The 27,870-nt window shown below is 35.2% G+C and overlaps 1 protein-coding gene across 1 annotated transcript; it reads left to right on the top strand.

The window, feature by feature from the left end:
* Window positions 1-1,045: 1,045 nt before the first annotated feature.
* On the top strand, window positions 1,046-27,435 carry LOC136041523 (splicing factor ESS-2 homolog). The gene is made up of 6 exons (XM_065726228.1): window positions 1,046-1,216; window positions 3,917-4,082; window positions 6,622-6,777; window positions 9,141-9,288; window positions 24,305-24,475; window positions 26,937-27,435. Exons 1-6 carry the CDS (start codon window positions 1,046-1,048, stop codon window positions 27,208-27,210), a joined length of 1,086 nt encoding a protein of 361 aa, XP_065582300.1. The 3' UTR covers window positions 27,211-27,435.
* Window positions 27,436-27,870: the final 435 nt, after the last annotated feature.

Below are 27,870 nucleotides of genomic sequence, written 5' to 3'. Positions count from 1 at the left end.
ATATCAATAGAAATATTGTTCATAAAAGATATTAGTTCGTTTAATTTGTTTCTGAAAGTTATCTTACATTCCACTGAAGTATTGAATTGTGCTTGTCCGAAAGAAGTGCTTGTCCAGCAGAAGTGATTGTCAGAAAGCCATTTTTAAACTCCATTTAGAGGAGTTCCAACCTGTTATGCAGTAGGTTGAATTTAATATAATAACTGCAATGACTTTTTTGTCTAATGAATATAATTATATAATTAGTTAAAAATTGAATATCAGTTTTAGGCTTTGCAATGCATCTTGTAATAATAATAATAAAAAAAAATGCTAGAATTCCTATGAGTTTGCTGCAAGTTAAGTTGATAAATTATTTAACATATTTGGAGTTTCCTGCAATCGCTGTGTAATTTGTCTAGTTTCACAAATGTATTGTCATTAAGTGACTTGTTATAACCCTGCTTGTGCTGATTATCTTCTGCTTTGAAATTTACAGACATAAATATTTATCGAGTTGACAGATGACACAAAACCCCAGCAGGTAGAACTGTCAGGAAGCCATCTTTAAACTTCTTGAAAATGGGTTTAAGAATTCCTTTACGCTCCTGGTCGGATTTAATATGATAGTACTAAATAAGAGGTGGTGACGTAGTCTTTAGCCTCCATGCTTTTACCTGGAAGATACCCACAGTATCTGTGGGGATCTCAATATCGCTTCTCTGTGAATTTTGCCAAAACGACAATGAGGTACTGAACTAAATACTGACAGATTGTAGTGCTTCATTGGTAGAACTCAATAGCAACCGTCTACAGCTTCTGAGAGCGTTTTAGGGTCTAGATATTACATCAGACCCATGATTTGTCATGAGCCTATGATACCCAGTAGACCAGTACAGTGAAGACAACCAGACCCAAAAGGAAGTCTACTTGGCCCTCTTTGAGTTTATGTGATCTTGCAGACTGCTAGGCACATTATAGCCTCTGTAATTGCTTTGACCACCGTGACGTCGCCATTTGTAGATACCCCTGTCGGCATCAAATTGAAAAAAATAAGTTGGCCAAAATGGGCTCGTACCTGAAGTCTTCTGTTTTAAAGAAGAAGATAATTGCAAATACTAGCTGTCCACAGCTAGGCTACAGCACGTATTATGGACAAAGGTTTACAGAAAGTGCTTTTTACTCATCTATCTTGAGTTTAACGACAAGTAGGTCGTCCCAGAATGGGATGAAAAAGGTTGGAAGGATGGAGTTAAAGGAAATTGGAGTTTCATCAGAGGGGTAGGGAACGAAGTTGTGAATAGATTGGCGTGGAGGAGCAGCCTGCGAAGCTGTGTTGGTCTCAGGCAGTTTAGTGCCGTAGTGAGTCGTTGGTAGTAGTAGTAGTCTTTGAGCTTTTGCTTTGCGATGAATTTTGTTATAAAAAAAAGAACTACAGTTGTATGATGAATGGAACCTCTTTTTCTGTAGAATCTGCTCTTAGATCTTTCCTCTTATTATCCAACATTACTTTTGTTTTCTTTTTTGCTTGTCTGATTTGAATAGGTGTTGACTTGGATGGGGGTTTTCTTTTCTCTCCTTCTGTATCATCTTGTTTCATGCATGCAATTTCTGAAGTTGTTTATTTGTCATACCAGTTAAGAGGGAACTCTTATTAAGGGGGAGGGCTTTAGTTTCTTTTTAGATGTCGCTATTTTGTAAATTATAACTAAATAAATCTGGTTGCTTAATTTTAATTAAATTTTAGAATTTTATAAAGTACTCAGTAAGAAAAGAAGAAAACTTGAAAAACCACAAGGAAGTTTGGAACAAACTTCTGCTTAGAGAAGGGTAGTGTGCAGGCACAGAATGTCATTAGATATTTAATTTTGAATTAAATAATTTTTGAATTTGGCTATTTAATTTAATGCAAAACGAAATAGCCACATTATATGCGATGCAAAAGGTTTTAGTGTCACTCACATAACATTGTGTATATTTTGCGTCGTCACCTCATTCACGGTCCGGCACATTAAAACAGATCCATCAGAGTCAGGTGCTACTTTTTGTTAATCCCTGGGCATATACCAGAATAATATATTGGAGAGGGGCTAAACTAAAAAAAAGGTCTAACACTGGCAAATTAAAGGAAAAATAATTGCGAGTAGAATCGTAGAATTCTTGGACTTTGGGGGAAGGGTGGGCCCAAAGCCCCCTTTTTTAATCGACAGACGTGATAATACTGCTGCTCAGACATTAGACAGAAATTCATGAGATGCGGAATGTAATGGTGCATTTCTGAGCTTTGCTTTATGCTATCAAATGTTAGATTAAAATTTTTCTTCGTTAAAATAAATGCATTTGGATACCAGCCCATTTTGGGCAATTGAATTTTCGACAAAATGTTGGTATTTACTCCAGAAATACAATCAGTTCATCGAACAATTTTTGAGTTATACACTTTCTCTTATTGATTAATTTTTTCTTCTGTACTAAGTCAAGGAGTTGCACTGAGGAACAAATGTGTCATGGATAATGTTTTTACTTTGTTGCATAGAATAAAATTCGAAAAACTTTGAAACTTTATATTAAGTTTATCAGTTTATCAATTGATTAAGTAAGTTTACTTATTCTAATAATTAAGTGTATATTTTAATAATAATTAAATTTTTAATATTAATTATATAGTTTTATTATAATAATAATATAATAATAATAATAAAATACTTACTATGTATTTTATGGTGATATAATTAAGTTAACTTCTCAATTAAATTAGTAAATTGATGAATTAAAATGGTAAGTTTACAAATTATCTGGACATCTACCAGAACAGGTTTTTAAATCTAAACCAAGTATTCTGGCTATTAAGAATAAGTTTCCTTGGGAATGGTTCAGAATAGTGTAGGGGAGGGAATCCCTAAATTTCTTTTTTCAGGACATTTGCAAGTAAGGTCATCCTGTGAGTAATATCACAGAATCATCTATCCAGAAATTCATTTACTCTATCTGAGAACTCCAAAATTTGGATGGCTTGGTTTGAGTAAGTGGTGGATTGAATAAGTTTAAAAACAAGATATCCTAGGGCCACAAACTATTTTGAGGAGAAATCAGACTTGAAAAAAGACAGAACACTGACAAATTGTACCAAAACCATATAAATAATGGATAAAAGTCGAACAAACCTCGAGATTTGGGGGGAAATGGGTCTAAGGTCTCTCCTTCCTTTGTGCATGTATTTATGTTGGAGCTTATCAGACATCACCAACTGATTGGTTTAGATTAACATTAAAATCTCTTACATAATACCGTAAACAAGAATGTATTTTCAAGGTGAGCACAAATTCAAAAAAAGATATTTTATTGAAGAATATATCAAAATTATAAAACCATTAAGGGACAATTTCAAAAATTTGTGGATGAGGTGGAGCGGTCGTTAATGCTCCCTCCCAGAAATTATACAGAAAATCCTTAGACTTGACCCTGAGGGGAGGGGGGATATTCTTGCTGGATAATTTCTTATTTATTAGTTCCACTCTAGATATTTCTCATGTGTCTATTTTAGAATTTCTATTTAACTGGGTATATAAGTGATACTGTGTTTTATATATTGTGCTAATATAATCAAGGTCTTACTTATGGAGGAAGGGTTTGACCCCCCCCCCCCCTGGAATGTTTTTTGACTCGTAAAACTGTAAGAAAAATGCAGGAAAACACATTTTGCATGCCTTTAGTAAATTTTTTTTTTGTAAAACCGTCCCTGATAAAAATTACCTTCCTGGCCAAAAACCCTGAATACGGCCATTAGTATAACATATATATATATATATATATATATATATATATATATATATATATATATATATATATATATATATATATATATATATATATATATATATATATATATATATATATATATATATATAATATATTATAGCGGGCACAATATTTTCAGTATTGGTGGTTGTACAAGCAAGAAGAGTATGAAAAAGATGAAGCAAAGAAAAGCCAATTAGCCCTCCCATCAGTTGAGCAGCAGGCAATTACTAATTCTAATGACCTGAGAAAGTTGGATACTTGGACCTACACAAACAAGAATGCAGTTATGTTTGTTCCGAATGGTAGGTCTTTTCCTTTCCTGTTTCAAAATCGCTTTTTTTAAAATATGAAAAATTTATTTTTAATTTGATTCATATTACATTTGTTAAGTGCACTAATGGCAAATAATGTAAAATTGTGCAAAATATATAAATATATAAAATATACTGGTAAAATGTACAAAAACACTGTTTACTAACTAGCAGGTCAAAGAGATCTTTAATGAGCACCAGGAAGAATTTTGACCTTCTTCGGCACAAAATTTTCGATTATATTTTTAAATAAAGTGGCATGCTTATTTATATCAAATTACATCTAATGTTTATGTTGTCAAAGACTATATTTAAGCTCTTATAAATACTAATTCAGCATTTAAATAACAGTCCAATAGGGAAAATTCTTTTATTTGACAATGAACCACAAAAAAACTCTGTATAAATATAGTTGTATACTAACTGCTACTACTAGCAACTCGCCGCAGCACCAAGCCGCCTGAGCTTAATATAGCTACGCACGCTCCTCCTCCATCCCAATCTATTCAAAGCCTCCCTCTTTACACCCTCCCAGGGAGTTCCCGTTTCTTTTAGATTTTTCTTAATGACATCCTCCCAAACGAGGACGACTAGCTTTCTGTTTAGCCCTAGACGGTTGGCCGAAGAGGACAATCTTCGGTAATCTGTCATCCTTCATCCGCAGAACGTGCCCTAACCATCTCAACCTTTCTTTTACTGTAGGCCTAAAGAATTGAACCACACTTTTCGTACAGCCTACTGTTTGAAAAACGGTCAGCCAGCCGGGTATCCAGAACAATCCGTAGGCAATTTCTCTGGAAAATATCTAGTAAATGTTCATCCGCTTTTTGGAGTGCCCATGCTTCAGAGCCATACTTGATCACTGTCATCACTGTAGCTTCCAATATTCTAATTTTGGTTTGCAGACTTATCTTTCTATTCTTTCAAACTTTTTTTTTAACTGTGAAAAAATACCCTGAGCCTTGGTTATTCTACTTGTAACATCTTCACTGCTCTCACCGTCTTTACTAATAATACTACCAAGGTAAGTGAAGTTGCCTACCTGATCAATCTCTTCATTACCCAACGTCACTCGTGACTAGTGACTTTGTCTTCTTAAAATTAATTTTCAAACCTATTCTAGCACCCTGAACTAGCAAAACCTCTAAAAGTTCATTCATTTTGCTCACAATTTCATATAGGATGCTTAAATCATCAGCATAAATTAAGTCCAGGATAGTTTTTCCTCCCCATTTGATTCCGTGATCTCCAATTGCCTTTCCTGTGCTCCTTAAGACAAAGTCCATTAAAATGGTCCATACAAAGGGGGATAGAACATAACCCGGCTAACCTCGTTTCCTACCTTAACCATAGTAGTATTATTCTCGTACATAGCACTAATCTTTAATGTATTTGTCAGGTATACCATATAAGGAAAAGAGCTTTGCTAAAGCTCTTCTATTAACTAAATCGAACGCTTGCTCATAATCTATAAAACTGAGGACCAAAGGTGTTTGACAACTAAGGCACTTCTCAATTATTAATCTAAGAGTGAAAATTTGGTCGACACTTCCTCTACCTTTTCTAAAACCACACTGTTCTTCTCTTAAAACTTTGTCTACAGCATCTCTCACAGTAAAAAGTATCATATTAGTAAACAATTTACTAACTACAAAGACCAGGCTAATGCCTGGACACTCACTCTTATCACTTTTCTTATACTCTGGTTTAATTAAGGTTTTCCTAAAATGGTTACGTATTTCGCCTTTTTCAAAAATCATATTCATAATCTTCAGTAACTTATTTCTAAGCTCAGAGCAACCATTTTTAAGAAGTTCATTTACCATACTATCAGCACCTGGAGCCTTATTATTTTTTAGTGCTCTTAGTACTGTCACAAATTCTTCCTCACAAGACAATCTTCCTTTATATCTAAGGTATCACAAACCTTTTCATTTTCCTCTATATCTTTTCCTGCAACTGTATCTCGATTTAGCACATTCTCAAAATGTTCCGCTCATCTTTCTTTAACTCTTCCCTTGTCACTAATTGGGGCCCCGTTCCTATCTTTAACTGGGATAAGTCTGGATTGACTACTCCCTCAATTTGTTAGCATACCAATACAATATTTTACTATTATGCCATCTAGCTGTATCTTCCGGATCCTCGGCAATTTTATCCATGGCCTCCACTTCACACCTCACCTTCACCCCTTTTTTTTGCGTCCCTCGACATTGTGGACCCATAGGCCCGGGTCTATGCGTTAATCAACTATCCGCTGAGCTTATTTCAGGCTTCAAGATTAAGGCAATTATCGGACTTTATTTAATAATTGTCATTACCCGTTGAACGCCAAAGCTTACAAATTTAATTATGATAAGTTTATTGAACGCGGGAATAACCATACTACTATTACATAAAAGTTTCTGCAGCACCTAGCCACCTGAGGCCAACAGAGCTACGCACGCTCCCCCTCCGTCCCAATCTATTCGCCGAGTTGATTTCAGGATTTAGGTTCAAATTCAGTTTTTAATCTAGTTGATTATTATAGGTGCTGATCTAACTGGGGAAGAAATGCTGAAACAGCGTCTTGCAAAGCCGGTTATTGTTCATGAGAATACGCGTTTTTCTACTACTCCATTTGACGACAGGCAGAGTCAAATAGCGGTGAAAATGGCAGCGCAAAGTAATGCGAAACAAACAGCCGGTATGCATAACTTCTGTTCTACATAAATTAATGAGCTAATTATAAGTAATTAAGAAGTTAGTATAGTGTTAACTTGTCTGAAGGGTGATGCCTTACGCAGTAAAATTTTTTCAGGGGAGGGGGGGGGGAACAGTCATTGGTTATTTTTAATTAATGTTTTAATTTAACTTTCATAATTAATTTTTATAATATTTATTAGCTTAATTCAAATTAATTCAGTTAAATTGACTAAAAATTTTTAAATTTTAGAATACTTTTTAAATTAGTTTAAACTAGTGGGCTCATTATGCATAATTAATAAGTTAGTATATTATTAACTTGTTTAAAAGGTCATGCTTGTGCAAGAATTTTTTTCGGGGAGAGAGGTGTAACAAAAGAATTTTTGATCATTTTTATATTTAATTAATATTTTTAATTTTAAATTAAAGTAAATAATTAGTTTTCAGATTAGTTTATTAATTTAATTCAAGTTAATTAATTCAATTAAATTGTTTGACGATCGGTAAAGAACGTAAATTTAGAATATTTTGAAATTAATTAAAATAGTGAGCTCCTTATACGTGCCCCAGGCACGTACAGAGAAAGTAATTTCGGGCGGTAATAGTAATAATATTTAATAATCATTATTTTCTCGACAGGAAAGCTTTAATAAGTAATAATAATCATACATAATTAATAAAATAAAAATCTAGTATCCCCTTGCCCGAAAGACAATGCACTATCCCAACCATTTACGCAGGAACTGTTTTCGCCTCCATATGGTGGTCTAAGTGTTGTTTTGTCAGTGACATATCGATTACAATTAATACCACTTTGCCTTTTCAGTAAAGATAAAAAAGCCCGAGAGTGGAATTTTAATATAAAAAATCGTTTTAGTTTAGTATAGAGTCTCTGTTTAACTTTGGCACGGGGTCTGGCTAATACACAAATATTTCACTCGGCAAGACAAACCTCTGCATGAACGCTAAAAGGTAACTGACCAAGGTCTTTGATCTATGTGGACAAGGTCTTATTTCGGCTATTCTACATTTTTGGACGGCCTTGGGCTGAACTTTAAACGGGATGGTTGACAAGGAGAAACAGTTAGAAAACAGTTAGTTGACAAGGGGAGGAGGATAAAAGGAATAAATAGATCGATATTTTGAATGAGAAGAGTCCAGGAACAAAATGGATATCTCAAAATTTGAATCGGATGTATTTGGGCAATAGGGCTGGGGGGGGGGGACTAGTTACCTTTACTCAAGGAAAGGGCACTATAACTTCTGATTTCCAATTTTGGAGATCCAGAATCAAATATGCCCTCTTTTATTAATAAATTAAATAAAAAAACAAGTTTTTTTTAACTGCAAGTAAGGAGCAACATTAAAACTTAAAACGAACAGAAATTACTCCGTATATGAAAGGGTTTGTCCCCTCCTCAGCGCCTCGCTCCGTACGCTAAAGTTTGACTCTTTGTCACATATCTACTTTTTAAAAAGATAGAAAACTTGGTTGGTTAAGCAATAGCCCTTGTCCTGGGGGCTCTTAGGGTTTCGTCAACACCTAAGTTATAGTTCTTTGACTTCTGGGCTATTTTGAACAAAATATTTATATCAAAATTTTTACCAGATGCTTTTCAGGAAAGAAGGGTTCGGGAGGGAAAGGGGTGGCAGGTTATCCTCCGATCACTTTTGGCTCTTAAAAAGTGAACTAAAACCTTCAATTTCCAGTCAAAGGAGCCTCCTCCAAAGGTTATACAACCACACCTTCCATAAAAATCTCACATGTTAACAGTATGCAGCTATCATATTTCATAGCTCTTGCCCCACGGGCTGGAGGGGTGTCAAACCTGGAGGCATAGTGAGTACTGGAGAAAAGGTATTTTGTCCCCTTCCCCCTAACATAAAATTCAAAGTCTCCTAACCCTTAGTATTTTCTTCCTTTATTTTTTTCTTTATAGTATTTAAAGTATTCTCTTTTAAAAGTGCCATTTTTTAAAAATTTTTTGTAGTTGAACTCGTTCACAATTGATTTAATTTACAGTTTTTTATTTATTTCAAACTGTAAGTTTTACTTTTATTATAATTTTTATTGGCCAGGTGGTTATAAGTCTGGGGAGGAAGGGAGGAACCCTAGTATTAAGGCCATTGTTCATCTATTATTTCATTCTCTTAGTTATTCCTTTATTGTTTATTTGTTTTTTTCTTTGTTTGGTTTATTTGTTATCTTATTTTGTCCCCTGTTATTTATCTATAGGCTTTCATCTGCATTCCTATTGCCAGCAAAACATTCATTTTACTGCAGTTTTTTAGGTAGTCCCTAAAATTAAAAACCCGGTTGAATATTGAAACCTTGTTTGTAATATAACTGTATTTTTTTCGTAGGTCACATTGACGTTGATGGATCCGAAATCAAGGTTCCAACAACCCCTCAGGTTGGTGGTTTTAAACTACTTCGAACTCCTTCGCCAATGCCAGGAGTTGGAGAGTCTCCCTATATGACTTGGGGAGAAATTGAAGGCACACCATTCAAGTATGTTCTATTTTTTTTTTAGCAAAATTAATTGCCTTTTTGTGATTGTTTTGATTAATTGTATTTTTTTTATTGTATTTTAATTAGTTGAGGTAAAAATAGGTTTCCAAGCCATATAATATTTTGCCGACAGGCTTTAAATAATTCATACACAAAACTAATTTTTTTTTAAAGGCCTGTCCTCTCCCTCCATTCTGATTATCCAGCCTATTGAACGCCCGGACTCAACCGAAAAAGTTTCTACATTGCATACTTCAGCTAATTTCTATCAATGATTTTGACTAATTTTATTCTACTCTCCATTGTATAATTCAAAATTTTCCGTAAATGTTTGGTTTGGTATCCCCCTCCCTTTTTAGGTTTGCTCGAATTGAAGGGAAATGAATATATCCTAAGGGGTAGTGCTCATAAGAAGAATAGTTTAGGCGTGATACATTGAAAATTAAAGTATATGATCTGACGTTTGTTTTGTCTCTGTGGTGTAAGGATGTGGTGTATGGTATAAGGGAAATAACAGATAAAATGTAATAAATACCAAAATTAAACAAAAAAATTAACTTAGGTAAAAACCACATCTTGGTTAGAGAAGGGATATATAAAGGTGGTTTGACTTGTCGGAACATATTGCATTTTGAAGTTTACGCCATGGAGATCTTGAAAATTCTGCCTTCCGTGTAAACAGTGTTGTCTTGAATTTCTAACTGCCCCAATCTAGAGATCATCGGTGTGTTAAATGGTGGCTAAATAACATAGAACTAGCAAAACCTGCCGAAAAATATGACTATCGTATTCGGCAATCAGTCGTCGGTAATTTTTGAAATTACCGATGCTGATCAGAAATAGATGCTATTAAGAAATGCTGCTTGTCATTCTGAAAAGAAAACGACTAAAAACCAAAACTATTTTTATCTCTATTTCATTTTTGCACAATTTTATTCATAGGCACGTGATACACAGGCACATGATCATAGATAAAAGGCACGTGATACAGATATCCAATTAAGCTATTTTCTGGTAGCCGAAAGGTTTGGTGCTTGTGCTCGTCTGTCTTCGACGTTTCGCGTCAATTATTGCTCTTCAGTTTTTAAAAATTTAAGCATAAAAGCCGTTGACCACAACCTGCTTGAAAGCAGTGTGGTATTTCAACAGCAGAAATTCATTGAAAAGAAGTTAATACCTCAAATCTCACTAACGCCATCGACGAAAAGTCTGGTTGGTTACAGCTTTTTAAAGGATGTATAATGTATTCAGTGATCGGTTTTTAAAAGGCTTTTAAATGTATTAAAAGGCTATTAAGTGTAAACAGTAATCGGTCATCGGTAATTTTTATGGCACTTGGTATTAACCAAGTGACATATAGCGATCACAAATTCTGTCGGTATGTCTGTCTGTCTGTCTGTCTGTCCCGGTTTTGCTACTTCAGACACTTCCAGGCAAGCTAGGACGATGAAAATTGGCAGGCGTATCAGGGGCCAGACAAGATTAAATTAGAATTAGTCGTTTTCCCGATTTGATCATGAGTGGGGGGGGGGCGGTTAATTCGGAAAAAAATAGAAATAATAAGGTATTATGACCTTATCTGGTGAAGGGGATATTGGGGGGGGGGGTGGAACCTAAACTCTTGGAAAATGCTTAGAGTGGAGGGTTTGGGATGAAACTTGGTGGGAAAAATAAGCACAAGTCCTAGATACGGGATTAACATAACCGGAACGGATCTGCTCTCTTTAGGGGAGTGGGGGGGGGGTAGGTTAATTCTAAAAATTAGAAAAAATGAGGTATTTTTAACTTGCGAAATTCCATATTTAGAAGGATCTCGAAACTTAGATTCTTATATTTTATCCTGACCGGGTTCAGTGTTATTAGGGGGGGGGAGGCCAAAAATCTTAGAAAACGCTTAAAGCGGAGAGATCAGGATGACAACTTGGTGGAAAGAATAAGCACACGTCCAAGATAGGTGACTGACATCACCGGACCGGATCCGCTCTCTTTGGTGGAACTGGGGGGGGGAGTAATTCGAAAAATTAGAAAAAATGAGGTATTTGTAACTTACGAACGGGTGATCAGGTCTTAATGAAATTTGATATCTAGAAGGATCTTGTGCTTAAAACTCTCGTTTTAAATCCCGACCAGATCCGGTGACATTGAAGGGAGTTGGAGGGGGAAGCTGGAGTTCTTGGAAAACGTGAAATTGAGGTATCTTACGGATGGGTGATCGGATCTCAATGAAACTTGATATATAGAATAATCTTATGTCTCAGATGCTCCATTTTCAATTTAAGCGGATCCGGGAACATAGAGGGCTGGTGGGGGGAAACAGAAATCTTGGAAACCGGAAATCTTGGAAAACGCTTAGAGTGGAGAAATCAGGACGAAGCATGATGGGAAGAATAAGCACAAGTTATAGATACGAGATTAACACAATTCGTACGGATCCGTTCTCTTTGGGGGAGCTGGGGGTTGTTAATTTGGAAAAGTTAGAAAAATTGAGGTATTTTTAACTTAAGAACGGGTGACGGGATCTTAATGAATTTTGATATTTAGAAGGACCTCGTGACTCAGAGCTCTTATTTTAAATCTTGACCGGCATTAAGCCTCTGATTTTCCTCTTAAAGCAGTCTATTGATTCCTAAAATTTTGCTAGAGCTCATACCATATGAGCTCTTGGCTCTTCCGACCTCGTCACAAGTGCCATATGAGCTCTTAGCTCTTGTTTATATTAATGTAAATTTAGCAGCACTAAAGTTTTTTTTATTGTTCATAAATGCTGCAGTCATTCTTGAGAAGAAAACGACTAAAATCTGAAAATATTTTTCTTTCAATTTTATTTCAATCACAGACATAAGATACATGAAACAGATATCAATCGGAGCCAATTTTTGAGAGCCAAAAGTATGCTGCTTCTGCTCGTCTGTCTTTATTTTCTTATGGGCTTTGGGTCTATAGTTGGTTTACTCTTTTTTAAAATGTAAGCATAGAAGCCGTTGACCACAACCTGCTTGAAAGCAGTGTGATGAGTCAACAGCAGAAATTCATTAAAAAGAAGTTAGTGCCTCAAATCTCTCTATCATCATCCACGAAAAGTCTGGTTGGCTACAGCTTTTTAAAGGCTGTATAATGTATTCAGTGATCGGCTTTTGAAAGCCCTTTAAATGTATTAAAAGGCTTTTAAGTTTAAACAGTAATCGGTCAACGGTAATTTTTTCTATAAATGTAAATTTAGCAAAATTACATATAATTTTTTTTGTTCATAAATGCTGCGGGTCATTTCTGAAAAGAAAATGACTAAAATTAAAAAAAAATGTTCCTTTCAATTTCATTGTCTATCATAGACATAAGATACATGAAACAGATATCCAACTTAACCAATTTTTAGTTACCAAAAAGTTTGGTGTTTGTGCTCGTCTGTCTTCGTTTTCTTGTGGGCTTTGAGTCTTCTACGTTTTAGGTCTATATTTGATTTGTTTATCTACTTATTGAACACTCATCATTCACATAACATGATAAGACGAAGTAGAGGAAAAAACACAAAAAAACAAAAACAAATGAAAAGCACAAGAAGAAGAAGAAACCGATTATTGTACATAGCAGCGATATTTACGGATAAAAATAAACCATGAATTAATAACAAATTTAAAAACTACTGCAGGATAAGTCATATTTACTTTTATTGTGTTTAATTATTACTTAGGTTACTGCAATATTTGGCTCAGCAATTTTAAACTGACGAACAATTTTTGTGTTGCTTTGACTGGGTGGAAGGCAGAGTAGTTAACAGTTTCTAAAAGGGTGAAATATACAGAATGTGAGGGAGAGCTATTGCATTGAAAAGGCTAGGTAGCAAATGCCGGTTGAATATGAACTTGCAGAATATTATTGAGGTATAAGAGGCGGAAATGCGGCGGGTTAGATGTTCAATGAGGAGGTACCGGGTGTGGCGTGTAGATGATGAACTTATAGGAAGACCAAGATACACGAGGTGATTGACAGGTTGAGCCGAAGAATTCCCAAGTTTGACGGAATTTAGTAGATCGCTCTTCCAGTTAAAAAGGACAATTTCCGACTTGGCAGAGTTGAAAAGTAGGCTAAGCTTAAGGTGTTCTGCTTGGAGGATAGAAAAAACATCACTGACTCGTAGCAGGGTGCGACCAAGATTCAGAACATCGTCAGCATGACAAATTAGTGACAGATTTCTTGACGAAAAAACTAATGAGGAGGGACATATATCCTGAATATCAAGGACGTAGTTATTAAATATACCAGGTGATGTGCACCTTTTAAAACTGGAATAAGCTTTGTTCGAGCAACTGGAGGCATACTCTTAACAGGCGGTAATTTTAGTGGATTACGCAGTCGAGAATACATGTCCCAAAGTGTGAGGATAACTGCAGGGTCTAGCCCTCGCTTGTCAGCTTTTAGAAGCATTGCAGGCTGTATTAACGAGTCAAAGGCACGTATGACGTCATGACTAGCAAGAGCAAGACATTCCCCCGCAGATTATGCATCAATTAGTGCGTTTGCCATGACTGTTAGTGCATGTGCACATCATGTTCTTCGTTTGAACCCGAACTGATGTAGTGGAGTGTTACATGTCTTTTCAAGATCGTCGAGTAGTTAATAAACATCAAAGATCTAACATCCAAACATGGCTGCATTTCAATATCAGGAAGTGGAAGAGATTTATGTAAAAGGTGGAAGGGAATACGGATCTTATCCACTATAAAATTTGACGAAAGTATAAATAATTCCGAATTAATTTTTGACCAATCGTGAACAAATTGAGACTCAGATATTACAATGGACGGATGAGGGGCCAGCTTCTCTGTTTAGAAAGAAGAAGGAAAATGATCTGAAAGCCTAAATTCGCACAGGACTTTCATCTGGTCAATAACAAAATCAGAGGAAGCTGAGACATGATCCAGTTCAAAATATTGGACAATGTGTGTATATAAGTAAAAACAGATTCTTTATCAACAGCACAAAAAAAAAATCACCAAAAAGGCCTTAAATCAGACTAGTCCTCATAGAAAGTTTGGAACCTACTTCACTTAAATGGCAATTAAAATCCCCTACGATTGCACATTGAAGCCCTAAACGCTTTATTTTTTTAAACAGGGTCCTAATTTTTGACATGATAGAGCAAATAGACACTCAGATTCATCATTGTAGTAATTTGTTGGTAAATAAACATTTATGAAGACAGAACTCTCAATTCGAATGGCTAAATGATGATCACTTACCTCAAACAGACTTGACCTAAGTGACGACGACACAAAAATCCCTAAACCTCGAGTTCTATCTTGTTGTTCTGCAATTGTCCTGCAGTTTTTTAAAATGTTAGTATAGAAGCTGTTGACCAAAACTTGAAAGCAGTTTGATGTGTCAAGAGCAGAAATTCATTGAAACGAATCTAGTGCCTGAAATCTCACTAATTATCACCATTCACGAAAACTCTGTTGGCTACAGCTTTTTAAAGGCTGTATAATGTATTCAGTAATCAGCTTTTAAAGGGCTTTTAAATGTATTAATGGACTTTTAAATATATTCAGTAATTGATCAATTGATTTAAATGTAAATTTAGTAACATTAAAGATTTTTTTTATGAATGCTGTGTGTCATTCCTGAGAAGAAAATGACTAAACTCTGAAAATATTTTCTTTTCAATTTTGTTTCTGCACATTTTTATGTCTATCACAGACATAAGATACATGAAACAGATATCCAACTGAGCCAATTTTGTGGTAACCAAAAAGTTTGGTGCTTGTGCTTGACTGTCTTCGTTTTCTTATGGGCTTTGAGCCTTCTACCTTTTTGGATTTATTCTTGCTCTGTTGTTTTTTTTTTTTTTAAATATAAGTATAGAAGCTGATGACCACAATCTGCTTGAAACCAGTTTGGTGTCTCATCAGCAGAAATTCATTGAAATGAATTTAGTGCCTCAAATCTCATTAACTAACTATCACCCTCCACGAAAAGTCTGGTTGGCTACAGCATTTTAAAGGCTATATAATGTATTAGGTAATCGACTTTTGAAAGGCTTTTAAATGTTAAAAGGCTTTTAAATACATTCAGTAATCGGTCATCGTTAATTTTTTAAATAAATGTAAATTTAGCAACATTAAAGATTATTTTTCTTATAAAATCGATGCTGTTCATGAATGCTGCGTGTCATTCCTGAGAAGAAAAATAACTAAATTCTGAGACTATTTTCATTCCAATTTTTTTTTCTGCACAAATATGTTTATTTTCAATAATTTTATTTTTCACAATTTTATAATTTTTGAAGTAAATGTAAATTTAGCAACATTAAAAATTATTTTTCTCATACAATTGATGCTGTTCATAAATGTTGCGTGTCATTCCTAAGAAGAAAATGACTAAACTCTGAAACTATTTTCATTTCAGTTTTATTTTTGCATAATTTTAACTCTGTCACAGACATAAGATACATGAAACAGATATCCAACGGAGCACATTTTTGGTGGCCAAAAAGTTTGTCCTTTTGCTCGTCTGTCTTCGTTTCCTTATAGGCTTGGTGTCTTCTACTTTTTTGGGTCTGTAATTATTCTGCAGTTTTGTTAAAATAAGTATAGAAGCCATTGACCATAACCTAATTATTAAATTAATTATTCCAATCTAATATTCTTAGAAATTGATTAGATAATGAGTAAAATGATAACAATGACTAATATTCTAGCAAGACTGCTCAAAATAGGATTTAGTTGGGAATTAATGTTGGATTTTCACAGAAGCTGGTATTCAAGAATTTTCAAAGTCATTGAGTAAAAAGATGCTGTTGATCAGAAACGAAATTAAATAATTATTTATCGATTGTTAGGTAATGAGTAACTAGATAAAAATGACTAATATTCTAGCGAAAGCGCGTATTCAAGGATTTCTGGCTTTGTTTATCAAAAACATTACGCTAGTTCTATAATTTTTTTTTGTAAATAATGGATATACATTAAGTTCATGTTTTACAACTAATAGTCTATTTGCAAAAATGCTAAAAATTAAGAATTAAGGCAGCTGATTCCTTATTTCAGGCTGGTGTTACATCTTATTGCAATCTGGTGCTACTGTCTAGCTCTTTTTATTAGTAATATTGAACCTCATTATTTTTTATGCCGACCTTTTTTAACTAAACTCAAAGACTACACTTTTTAACTGTGATAACCTCACGCTGAAACTAGTTGGAGTTGATGCTGTTAGTATCTGGTGAGAGACGTTTTCAGTATAGTGCAAGCGATCTATTGATACTTTTCCCATCCAAAACTTTGACGGCCTAAGACTGCTGTTAGACTATCTGTTAATTCAGTCTGAAAATCGATCGAGTTCTAGAGTTGAAGCTGCTAGGCCTATTCATAATAATATAGAAAACCTATTGTACCATCAAAAAATATTCAGGCTTATCCTCTATTCAGCTAAATTCTGAAACAGGTTAATATTCAGGTAAATTCCGAGAGAAAATCTGATGTAATATAGGTTTTGTTTCAAATATCCAAATTTGAGTTTGTAGCCATTCTCCTTTTTGGAAGTTCGGTACTTGATCAAACTGCTCGGGCCCAGAAAAGGCCAATGAATTTTCTTTCTGCTTACTAAAATATTCATGCTTTTCAAGAGTTTTTACGCAACACGGGGTTGTAATTTTCACAAGTTCTCTTGAAAAAGTAAAGGAGTTGTGAGGATTGTAAGATGTCCCAATTGGGAGAAGAAGAAAATAAGAAGGAATGAAGGGAAAAAAGAAAACGTCAAGAGAAGAAACAGAATAAACGAACAAAGTAAAGGTGTTGTGAGCATTGTAAGATGTCCGAATTGGAAGAGGAAGAAAAGATAAAGGACTGAACCAAAAACAAAGAAAAATTCAAGAGAAGAAACAGCATAAACGAACAAAGTAAAGGAGTTTTGAGCATAGTAAGATGTCCGAATTGGGAGAGGAAGAAAAGATGAAGGACTGAAGCAAAAACAAAGAAAAATTAAAGAAAAGAAACAGCATAAACGAACAAAGTAAAGGAGTTGTGAGTATTGTAACATGTCCGAATCGGGAGAAGCAGAAAATAAGAAGGAATGAAGGAGAAAAAGAAAACGTCAAGAAAAGAAAGAGGTTGTAACGGGCTCATGGCAGGAAAGGACTCGCAACAGAAAATGAAATGCTGAGAGCGACAAAAGTATGGTTGACAAATTATACACCAGAGCATAAGAAAAAAAAAATTCAGTTGAACGAATTTAAATTCTCGGTTTGACTTAAAAGAACTCATAACCCAAAAAACTTTAGGAAGCTATGAAGAATTTACGTGTTAGCAGCTTCATACGGAAATCTGATGGTTGTCGTAGGCTGCATGTTTAGATAGGTTTTACAAGCTATTTAACTCGGTGCTGGAGTTCTCGAAAGATAAAAATGAGGATTAGGGATCCAAACAAATTCAATCCATAAGTGGCATCGCTTACTAGAACGATTTGTTTCAAAAATTTAATCAAAGCAATCTTCAACTTCAAGGTGATGAATTTGATAAAAATCAAATCTGCTCTTTCTGCATTTATGACACAACTTTTTATCGTACAAGCGAAATTTCGGGCAAGAGGAATTCAGCCAGTTTCTAAATTTATCAGGACCAGAAAAAAAGATGGCGACATACTTTCTTATTGTGAGAATTTGGATACATTCCATTCATATTTTAATAAACGATTTGATGATACATTAAAAATGAATATACATAATTGGATTTTGTATCCTTTTTTAAGTTCAAATATAGAAGATTCTCCACAGTAACAAGAAGAATTGACGGAAGTAACTGCAAACGATCAATTGAAATTGAAATTCAAAAGTGGCTACCAACAGTTCTGGCTGCAAAAGGAGACCCCTACGGCTTATCTACTCATTTGACTTGTCATAAAAAATGGTTGATTTTATGTCCGTCATCATGCTTACTGGAACATGGATTAAGTACGGTAATCAATTTATTAACAAAAAAAATAAACCCATTGCAAATAGTCGATTGCGGTAATTTAAGATTACTGTTGGCGAAAGTAGAATTGAAAATTGTTAAATTGGTTGCAGCACACCAGTTTCATCCTTTCCATTAAAATTAAGATACTATTTTGTATCACCTTTATTCTGAGTTTAGTAAATAGTTTCATCTATATATTTGAAAATAAGTTGTTTGTCTGTGTGTCTGTCTCCTGACGTCATGTTTGTGTGTCGACTGACGTCATGCTTGTCAACTGACGTATCTATCTATATATATAAAAATAAGTTGTTTGTCTGTGTGTCTGTCTACTGACGTCATGTTTGTGTGTCGACTGACGTCATGTTTGTCAACTGACGTTTCTATATATATAAAATTAAGTTGTCTGTGTGTCTATCGAGTGACGTCATGTCGTCATGTCATGTCGTCATGAAGTTAGTTGTCGTCATGTTTGTTATGACGATGACGTCATCAAAGGTATTTAAGACATTTGTTTACGGAAAAATTTTTAATTGTAAAATGACTGAAGAACCTACAATGGCAACAGCCGAGGAAGCTGCTCAAAGAGTATATGCCAAAAAACTTGCTGCTGATAGAGAAAGTAGGAAAAGAAAGCGTGCCGAGGAATCACAAGAACAGCAAGAAAACAGGTTTGCGGCTGATGGAGAAAGTAAGAACAGAAAGCGTGCCGAGGAACTACCAGAGCAACGCGAAACCAGACTTGCTGCTAAAAGAGAAAGTGAAAAAAGAAGGCTTGCCGAGGAATCACAAGAACAGCAAGAAAACAGGCTTGCGGCTGATAGAGAAAGTAAGAAAAGAAAGCGTGCCGAGGAATCACAACAACAGCGTGAAATTAGGCTTGCGTCTCAAAGAGAAATCACCAAAAGAAAGCGTGCCGAGGAATCACAAGAGCAACCTGAATCAGTGCGATGCTGGATGTACTCAGTGGAATGGCAAAAACGAGGATTGCCACACGCACATATACTAATCTGGCTACATTATAAAATTACTTCTAACGGAATTGATGATATGAATACCTGATGAAAATGTCGATGAGTTTATATGATATTGTTTTATAAAATATGATACATGGACCTTGCGGTGCACTGAACGAAAATTCACCATGCATGGCCAAAGGAAGGTGCACTAAGCAATATCCTCGACTTTTAGTACCCAACACAATTACTGGCAATGATGGTTACCCACAATATGGAAGAAGATCTACTGAAGATGGCGGTAAAACAGCAAGAATAAAGAAGCGTAACGGTACCACCATCGAAGTAGATAACCAGTGAGTTGTTCCATATCCCCCATTATTATCAAAAACATTTAATGCATACATAAACGTTGAATACCGTAACTTCGTAAAGGCAATCAAATACATATGTAAATACGTCAACAAAGGCAGTGACATGGCAGTTTTTGGCTTGCAGTCCGAAATCAAAGATATCGACGAAATCGTACAATATCAGGCTGGAAGATACATAAGCAGTAATGAAGATGTTTGGCGAATTCTTTCATTTCCGATACATGAACGTAGTCCAGTTGTTGTTCACTTAGCGGTACATTTACAGAATGGTCAACGTGTTTATTTTTCGGAATCCAACGTGCAACAAAGAGCCCTGAATCCACCGGATACAAAGTTAACTGTTTTCTTTTCGCTATGCAAAAATGATTCTTTTGCAAAAAAAACTGCTGTATACTGAAGTGCCTTCGTATTACACGTGCAATACTAAAAATAAAGTATTTGAACGTCGAAAACAGGGTAAGTCAGTCGACGGCCAACCTACCATCTTCAAAGATACCACGATAGGAAGACTCTACACCGTCCACCCCAATCAACATGAATGCTTCTTTCTACGCCTGCTTTTGGTGAATGTACCCGGTCCGACGTCCTTTGAGTATTTGAGAACTGTAAGTGGTACTATACATGACACTTACCGTATTGCATGCCAAGCTCTGAATTTATTGGAGAATGATCAACACTGGGATAACTGCATCAATGACGCGTACGAAACGTCAACTCCAAGTCAAATTCGTGCATTGTTTGGAATCATTCTGACAACTTGCTCTCCTTCAGCTCCTACAGAGTTATGGGGAAAATATAAATCGAAAATGTCCGAAGATATACTCGATCGAAAACGGTTAGAGACGTCAGATATGACTTTTGATTTTACATCAGAAATTTATAACTACACTTTAGTTATTATTGAAGATTTGTGCGTATGTATGGCAAACAAACCTCTTCAGGATTTGGGAATGCCTTCACCTAATCGTACCGCTGCTGTTTCGACATGTGTAGAATTGGATCGTGAACAAAGTTACAGTACGAGTGATCTATTGTCGTATGTACAAAATAACATTTCCAAGTTAACGTCGGAACAAAAAGACATTTATGATACGATAATGCATTGTGTCGATTACAGCGTTGGAGAAATTTTCTTTTTGGATGCGCCAGGAGGTACTGGTAAAACGTTTGTGATAAAATTGATTTTGGCATTGCGGGAGATTTCAGGCAAACATTACCTATAATACCTAGATCAACCTCTGCAGACGAAATGAATGCTTGCCTGAAAAATTCTAATTTATGGGCACACGTAAAAACATTAAAATTAACTACAAATATGCGTGTCCGATTGCAAAACGATGACTCTGGTCAAACATTTTCAGATCAATTGCTGGCAATTGGAAACGGAAAGCTCCCAGTAGACTCAATTTCGGGACGTATACAACTACCTACTGAATTCTGTAATTTAGTGACGTCCAAAAATGAAAGGATTGAAAAAGTATTTCCGAATATTCTAAACAGTTATAAAAATAATAAATGGCTAAGTGAAAGAGCGATTCTTGCACCCAAAAATATAGACGTCCACGAAATCAACAATATTGTTTTAACCAAGATTCGAGACCAGGCAGTCCTTTACAAGTCAGTCGACACAGTTTTGGAACCAAATGAGGCGGTTAATTATCCATCTGAATTTTATTCAGATGGATAATTCATAGTGTACCACCTATATTCATAGGTGGTACACAGGGACACAACTACAATGGCACGTAACTAATATGGCGCGTAACGACTTACGCTTGCGGGGGGGGGGGGGGGCTTGGTGGGGGCGCGAAGCGCCCGCACCAACTAGGTGTTGGGGTGGCTCGAAGCGCCACCCCAACACCTAGTAATATATAAGATCTTATAGTTTCATATTACTGTTTCATAATAAGAGTATTATGAAGATCAGTTGTGATAACATAGAAATTTTTATGATACATATTTGGATGACTTGGAGTTGCTCAATGGAGTAATGGACTGTTAAATAATATTCAAGACTAACTTTTAAGGGTCTGGTCGACATCTGAGGGTCTCTTGTATGTCATTGTGACATGGCGAGTTGACATCATGACGCGGTGACGTCATGCGAGATGACATGTTCCCAAGTCTTAGAGTTATCCTTCAAATCTTACTTACTGTTCACCTTCCATTGCAAGTTGCAAAAGGTCATTTAGTAGGTTGAAACTCATCAGGAACTACTGATCATCATCTATGGGACAGGATAGATTCTCAGCCTTGGCGTTATCAAATGTTAAGCTGGGGGTACTTGACTCTATCAATCCTGAGGAAATTTAAAACTGGTTTGTCCGTCAAGTCCCATCCATGGATTTACAGTAGTACTTGGTATTTGTATCTGGTTGTTGTGTTTCGTTTTGTTTTTGAGTTAGTGTCTTATTGTAATTTTTTTTTTGTGCTCCATCTATTTTCTTATTGATGGGCATGAAATGTATTCATTCATTCATATACATATTTTTGTTTATTTCAGATGGGCATGAAATGCATTCATTCATTTATATAGTTGTTTTGGTTTATTTCAGTTTTTTGAAAAGACATAGCTTTTAATTCTTAACAGCAATGTCTTATAAGTAATGCTCCTATAAATGCTATAAAAAGTGTGACTAAAGCTACACTAAGGCAGGATCCACTCAATTGTTCTAGATTCAGAGTCTAAATTTAAAACATGGCAAGAAAATGTCAAAGGATTTCTAAAGTTGATTTTATTTGTTTTAGCTTCTGAATTGCTCCGTTATTGACCATTTTAACTGAGTCATCATCATTAACTAAGTCATCATTTTAACTAAGAAGAATTTACGTGTTAGCAGCTTCATACGAAAGATATCGAACATCTCGAAAGATAAAAATGAGGATTTGCGATTCAAACAAATTCAATCCAAAAGTGGCATCGCTTACTTGAACGATTTGTTTCAAAAATATAATCAAAGCAATCTTCATGGCTTTGATTTGCAAAATCATTGCAAATAGTCGATTGCGGTAATTTAAGATTACTGTTGGCGAAAATAGAATTGAAAATTGTTCAATTGGTTGCAGCACGCCAAGTTCATCCTTTCAATTAAAATTAAGATACTATTTTGTATCCCCTTTATTCTGAGTTTAATAAATAGTTTCATAATATAACTAAGTCATCATTTTAACTAAGAAGAATTTACGTGTTAGCAGCTTCATACGAAAGATCTCGAACATCTCGAAAGATAAAAATGAGGATTTGTGATTCAAACAAATTCAATCCAAAAGTGGCATCGCTTACTTAAACGATTTGTTTCAAAAATATAATCAAAGCAATCTTCATTGCTTTTCTTATTTATTTCTTATATATTATAAATAGTTTCATAATATATAAGAAACCTATCTTATAGTTTCATAATACTGTTTCATAATAAGAGTATTTTGAAGATCAGTTGCGGTCACATGGAAATTTTTATGATACATATTTGGATGACTTGGAGTTGCTCAATGGAGTAATGGACTGTTAAACAATATTCGAGACTAGCTTTTAAGGGTTCGGTCAACATCTGAGGGTCACCTGTATGTCATTGTGGGATGACAAGTTGACATCATGACGCGATGACGTCATGCCAGATGACGTGTTCTCAAGTCTTAGAGTTAGCCTTCAAATCTTACTTACTGTTCACCTTCCATTGCAAGTTGCAAAAGGTCATTTAGTAGGTTGAAACTCATCATGAACTATTGATCATCATCTTTGAGACAGGATAGATTCTCAGCCTTGGCGTTATCAAATGTTAAGCTGAGGGTACTTGACTCTATCAATTATGAGGAAATTTGAGACTGATTTGTCCGTCAAGTCTCATCCATGGATTTACAGTAGTACTTGGTATTTGTTGCTGGTTGTTGTGTTTCGTTTTGTTTTTGAATTAGTGTCTTATTGTATTCTTTTTTTGTGCTCCATCTATTTTCTTATTGATGGGCATGAGATGCATTCATTCATTCATATACTTATTTTTGTGTATTTCATTTTTTTTGAAAAGACATAGCTTATAATTCTTATCAGCAATGTTTTATAAGTAATGCTCCGATAAATGCTATAAAAAGTGTGACTAAAGCTACATTATGGCTGGATCCACTCAATTGTTCTAGATTCAGAGTCCAAATTTAAAACTTGGCAAGAAAATGTCAAAAGTTGATTTTATTTGTTTTGGCTTCTGAATTGCTCCGTTATTGACCATTTTAACTAGGTCTTTGACCTAGTTAATGAGGAAATTTGACCTGAGGAATCATAACATATGATTTGGCAGCAGTAACGGCTGCCATATAAATTTCCTTTATATAAATTGTGTTGATAATGATTGGAGGGGGGGGGGTGGTAAAAAATGATATTGTTCCGTGTGCTGAAAATCCAAACTATACCTGTGCCCATGCCTTATGCTTTTACCGGCTTAGCGCCACGGAAGGTGTAATCCAAAGAAGAAAAAAAAGCTCATGGGTCTTTAAGAGATATATCTATAAAATGTAAATATAATGTAATATAAAAAATGTATATGAAAAAAAAGATGCAAAAAACTAAAAATATAAAATAGCTATATATCTATAAAAGGACGATCCTCTTGCTTTACTGTTGCCTTCACGCCTAGAAGTTCTTGCCAATTACCTGCAAATATCACATACGCCCTTTAGCAGTGGCAGTGAAATTTCATTTAGTGTTTGTTTGACTCATTCTTTAATTTATGAAGAAAATATTTCTTTCTTTCAGACTTGATGGAAGTGACACCCCTCTTCCTCCCCATACACCTGGGCCATCTTTCACTATTCACGAAACGCCTTTAAGAGACCAGATCGGCTATAAATTGGCAGAGAAGGTTAGTCAGCAATACAGAGATCGTAAAGGAAAAGCCATAGAAGCTGCCAGAAAATATTTGCCATCGTAAGTTTTTGTTTCTGTTAAATTTGCCAAGTGGACACTTTTTAGTTATCTTTGGCTTATTTATTTATGTATAATTTTTTTTAGCTTGCTAGCATAACATTTCATATTCGTCTGTGCTCAGAGAATGGGTATGAAAACTTTGAGTGTTCACGTTGCGTTTTAGAATGCGGCTAATTCTTAGATTATAATCTGGCTAATTCGGGGATAAATTATTGTTTGGGAACTTCACTCTTCTACTGCGTTTGGATGTGTCATAGCTCGTAAATTTGACAAGTGAATACTTTTTAGTTATCTTTGACTTATTTATTTATGGTTTTTTTTTTACCTTGCTAGTACAACATTCTAGATAGGGTTTTACATTAGTGTTCAGATTAGTTTATTTTTCATATTAGTCTGTGCTAAAAGTATTGGTATGAAAACTCTGAGTGTTCGCGTAGCGTTTAAGAATGCGGCTAATTCTTTGAATTTAATCTAGCTAATTTGGAGATAAATTATTGTTTGGGAACTTTAATTTTCTACTGCGTTTAGATGTGTCATAGCTCGTAGATAGCTAGTAGACTTCCGATAGAAAGATACTCAGATCTAAAAATATCAAGATCTGCCACCGTGAATCTTCGACAATAAAGAAATTGAAGTCACAGACAATGCCACCTGCCACCGTGGATCTACGTCAATAAACAAATGGAAGCCAGATACAAGGCTGTTAAATATGGAACTGTGTCCTGTAGTGTTGCAATGGGTTTATTCTGAGTTTGGTAATACGGGACGAGCTCGAACACAGCTTCAGAAACACATTGTATGACTTAGAATTTGATTCTGGTGATGAAGTAATGTGAAAGTGTCTCCAAACAAAAAGAAAAAGAAGGCAGCTACTTTTCATACCCTTCTTTCAATTCCTTCGGCTTTTATGAAGGTAGTCCTGAAAGGAACCTGTTTTTCGTTCATAGGATCCAATTTTCCGTGACGAAAACCCTGCAAGCAGCCCCTTTCTTAAAATCGGACGTTTAGATCAGGGGCTGCTTTTATGGGCACGTGCCTCCCCCCAGAAGGTAGGAAAGAGTAGTAATTAAGGATCGGAGGGCGAAAAAATGATGCGTGAGTCAAATTTTTTATGGAACCTCCCTCCCAACGTTAACTCTGTATCCGCCCCTGTCTATGGTGCTTCTCTGTTTATGACAGAGTTGGTGGAAAAAATATATAGAGGCCCAAGGGCTTTACTTTAAAGAATTTAGAGTGCAAATTTGTTCAGCAATATTAATTTAAAAATAACAATTGCGTTACTTTTGGAATGCACCCTGTATTTAATAGTCTAATTTCTACACAGAATATTATCATGGTATTCTCCGCAGGACAGGTTTTCAGTATCTAGTTCAGAGGTGCCACCACTCAGTTTGGGTTGCTTAATCCGAACTTAATCTTGGAGGCTTGTTTAGCCTTAATATTTAATCTTTTTTTACTAGGCAAGTAATTTAAATTACGATGTAGCAATAATTAATGTTTAGTATGCCTCATTCAGGAAGTAATTTTTACTGATCGGTGGCAGTGTTGGCTTTCGTTAGACGTCTCGCAACAGTGTTTTCCTTAATGGAACCGGTATGAGTGTAATAAAAAGGCTCATGTGTTAAAATGTTGTTTTAGGGAGTTGTTTCTGCGGTTTTGGGTAGGAGTTCTTTCAACAGTTTTTTTTTCATAGGGATTATCACATAGAGGCTGACAAGGGTAGCTAGGCTGGTAAAGTCCTCTTCCTCCCTATTTTCAACATATGAAGTAGTCCCATTAAACATTGATAAAACAAAGTTCCAGGCTGGACTGTCACCCCCACCCTCCCCCCTTTAAAAGTTTCTTTTTGGTGATCAAAAAGAAGAGGCTACGTATATAGAAATTACCAGCACTGTATTCCATATTTATGGTTTTTTTTTTCTTAAATTTTAGTTTTAATATAAAATTTAATTTTGGAGTTTAATTTAATTGTCTTAAATTTAATTTTTAGAGCCTGTTGAGCTTTGAAATCAGTAAAAAAGATGCATAGGATTCTAAAAATAAGTATCATAAAAGAAAAAAAACGATGCAATTTAATGCTCAAAAATAAAATGAAGCTCTCAGGTGTATATATTAAGCCATTTTTCCAATTTTTCTGAAATAGGAGTCTTTCAGATCAACATTACATGTGAATATCTCCCCCCATGTTAAAAAAAAAGGCTTCGAAAAAGTTAAGTAGCCCTTAAATTAAATTTAATTTCTTCGTTGCAGTGCATAAAACACCATGAAGATGTTTCAAATTTGATTTTAAATTAGAAAAAGATGTGTATTTTATGCGTTTTGAGCAGTTTTTCAAGAACGCAAATCTAAGATCAATATTGGACGAGAATCAACATACCAGTTTTAAAAAAAGTGAAAATCTAATCTATTAGTTGCTTAAACACCAAATGTACATATGACTTTAATAACTATTATTTCTTAGGACGCCTCAACCAGGAAGTAACATAGACCGAATAGCGACAATGTCACCAGCAGCAAGACGTCTTGCAACAGCTCGTCTTGGTGTTCGTCTACCTACTGACGGTGGGCTATCTGGAGTGTATACTCCATCACCTCTTCGTCGATTGAATACACCCGCAACTCCTGTTGTGAAAACTCCTAGAACACCAGTTGTGAAAACTCCAGCTCGTGGTGTTAAAACACCTACTGGCTCTCTGACGGACAACCTTCTTCAAATCCCAAAGCGTAAATTGTGAAACGAATAGTACGGGAATTGTTAATGTTTCAAGTCCTTGATGATTTTTAGAGGAAAATGGAGGATATTTCTCTATGTGGAATGTTTTAGACATCGAAGACTATGATTGCAATATGATTGGCAATATATAGGAGGAATTGTTGAACCTTCCAGCTCTTGGTCTAAAATACATTTGTAAATACAATTTTTATAAATATAACAAAATCCAATGTAATGAAATTATTTATTTATTTATTATTACCACGACTTCGAAAACTGTTGCTTCTTGCGTATAAATACAGATATAAAGTAAAGCGCTCGGAGTATCTAGCAGAATTAAAAACTAATGGGATAAAAAAAAAGAATCAAAACTTTATATTCCAAAACGAAACCTAAGATCCCCATATGTCATACGGGTAAAAATTATTATTTGGTATTATCTTCTTAAATTATCCGTACGTTTCAGAATGTGCAGTCAAAATTTGCAGTTCTTGATAATGCGCGTCATTCTTATCAAATTTTAGCTTATTGTCGAAGTAGAAAGTGAGGTTTTTCACTGTTTCTACCTTACCAATTGTTACTAAAAATAAACAAATATTCACAGGTTATCCACTGTCCAGCTATGTAGGTACTACTACTAACTACTAACAACTCACCGCCGCACCCAACCACCTGAGGCCAG

The sequence above is a fragment of the Artemia franciscana genome, unplaced genomic scaffold (assembly GCF_032884065.1).
Source record: "Artemia franciscana unplaced genomic scaffold, ASM3288406v1 PGA_scaffold_23, whole genome shotgun sequence".
Classification (NCBI taxonomy): Eukaryota; Metazoa; Arthropoda; class Branchiopoda; order Anostraca; family Artemiidae; genus Artemia; species Artemia franciscana.
This window is presented reverse-complemented; position numbering and strand designations above follow the sequence as displayed.

Excerpts from the sequence above, each read along its gene's own strand:
- LOC136041523 (XM_065726228.1), top strand. The coding sequence starts at position 1,046 with ATGGGCTCGTACCTGAAGTCTTCTGTTTTAAAGAAGAAGATAATTGCA. Across the intron at positions 1,217-3,916 it reads CCCAGAATGGGATGAAAAAG|TATTGGTGGTTGTACAAGCA; the intron begins GTTGGAAGGATG and ends CAATATTTTCAG. Across the intron at positions 6,778-9,140 it reads TAATGCGAAACAAACAGCCG|GTCACATTGACGTTGATGGA; the intron begins GTATGCATAACT and ends TTTTTTTCGTAG.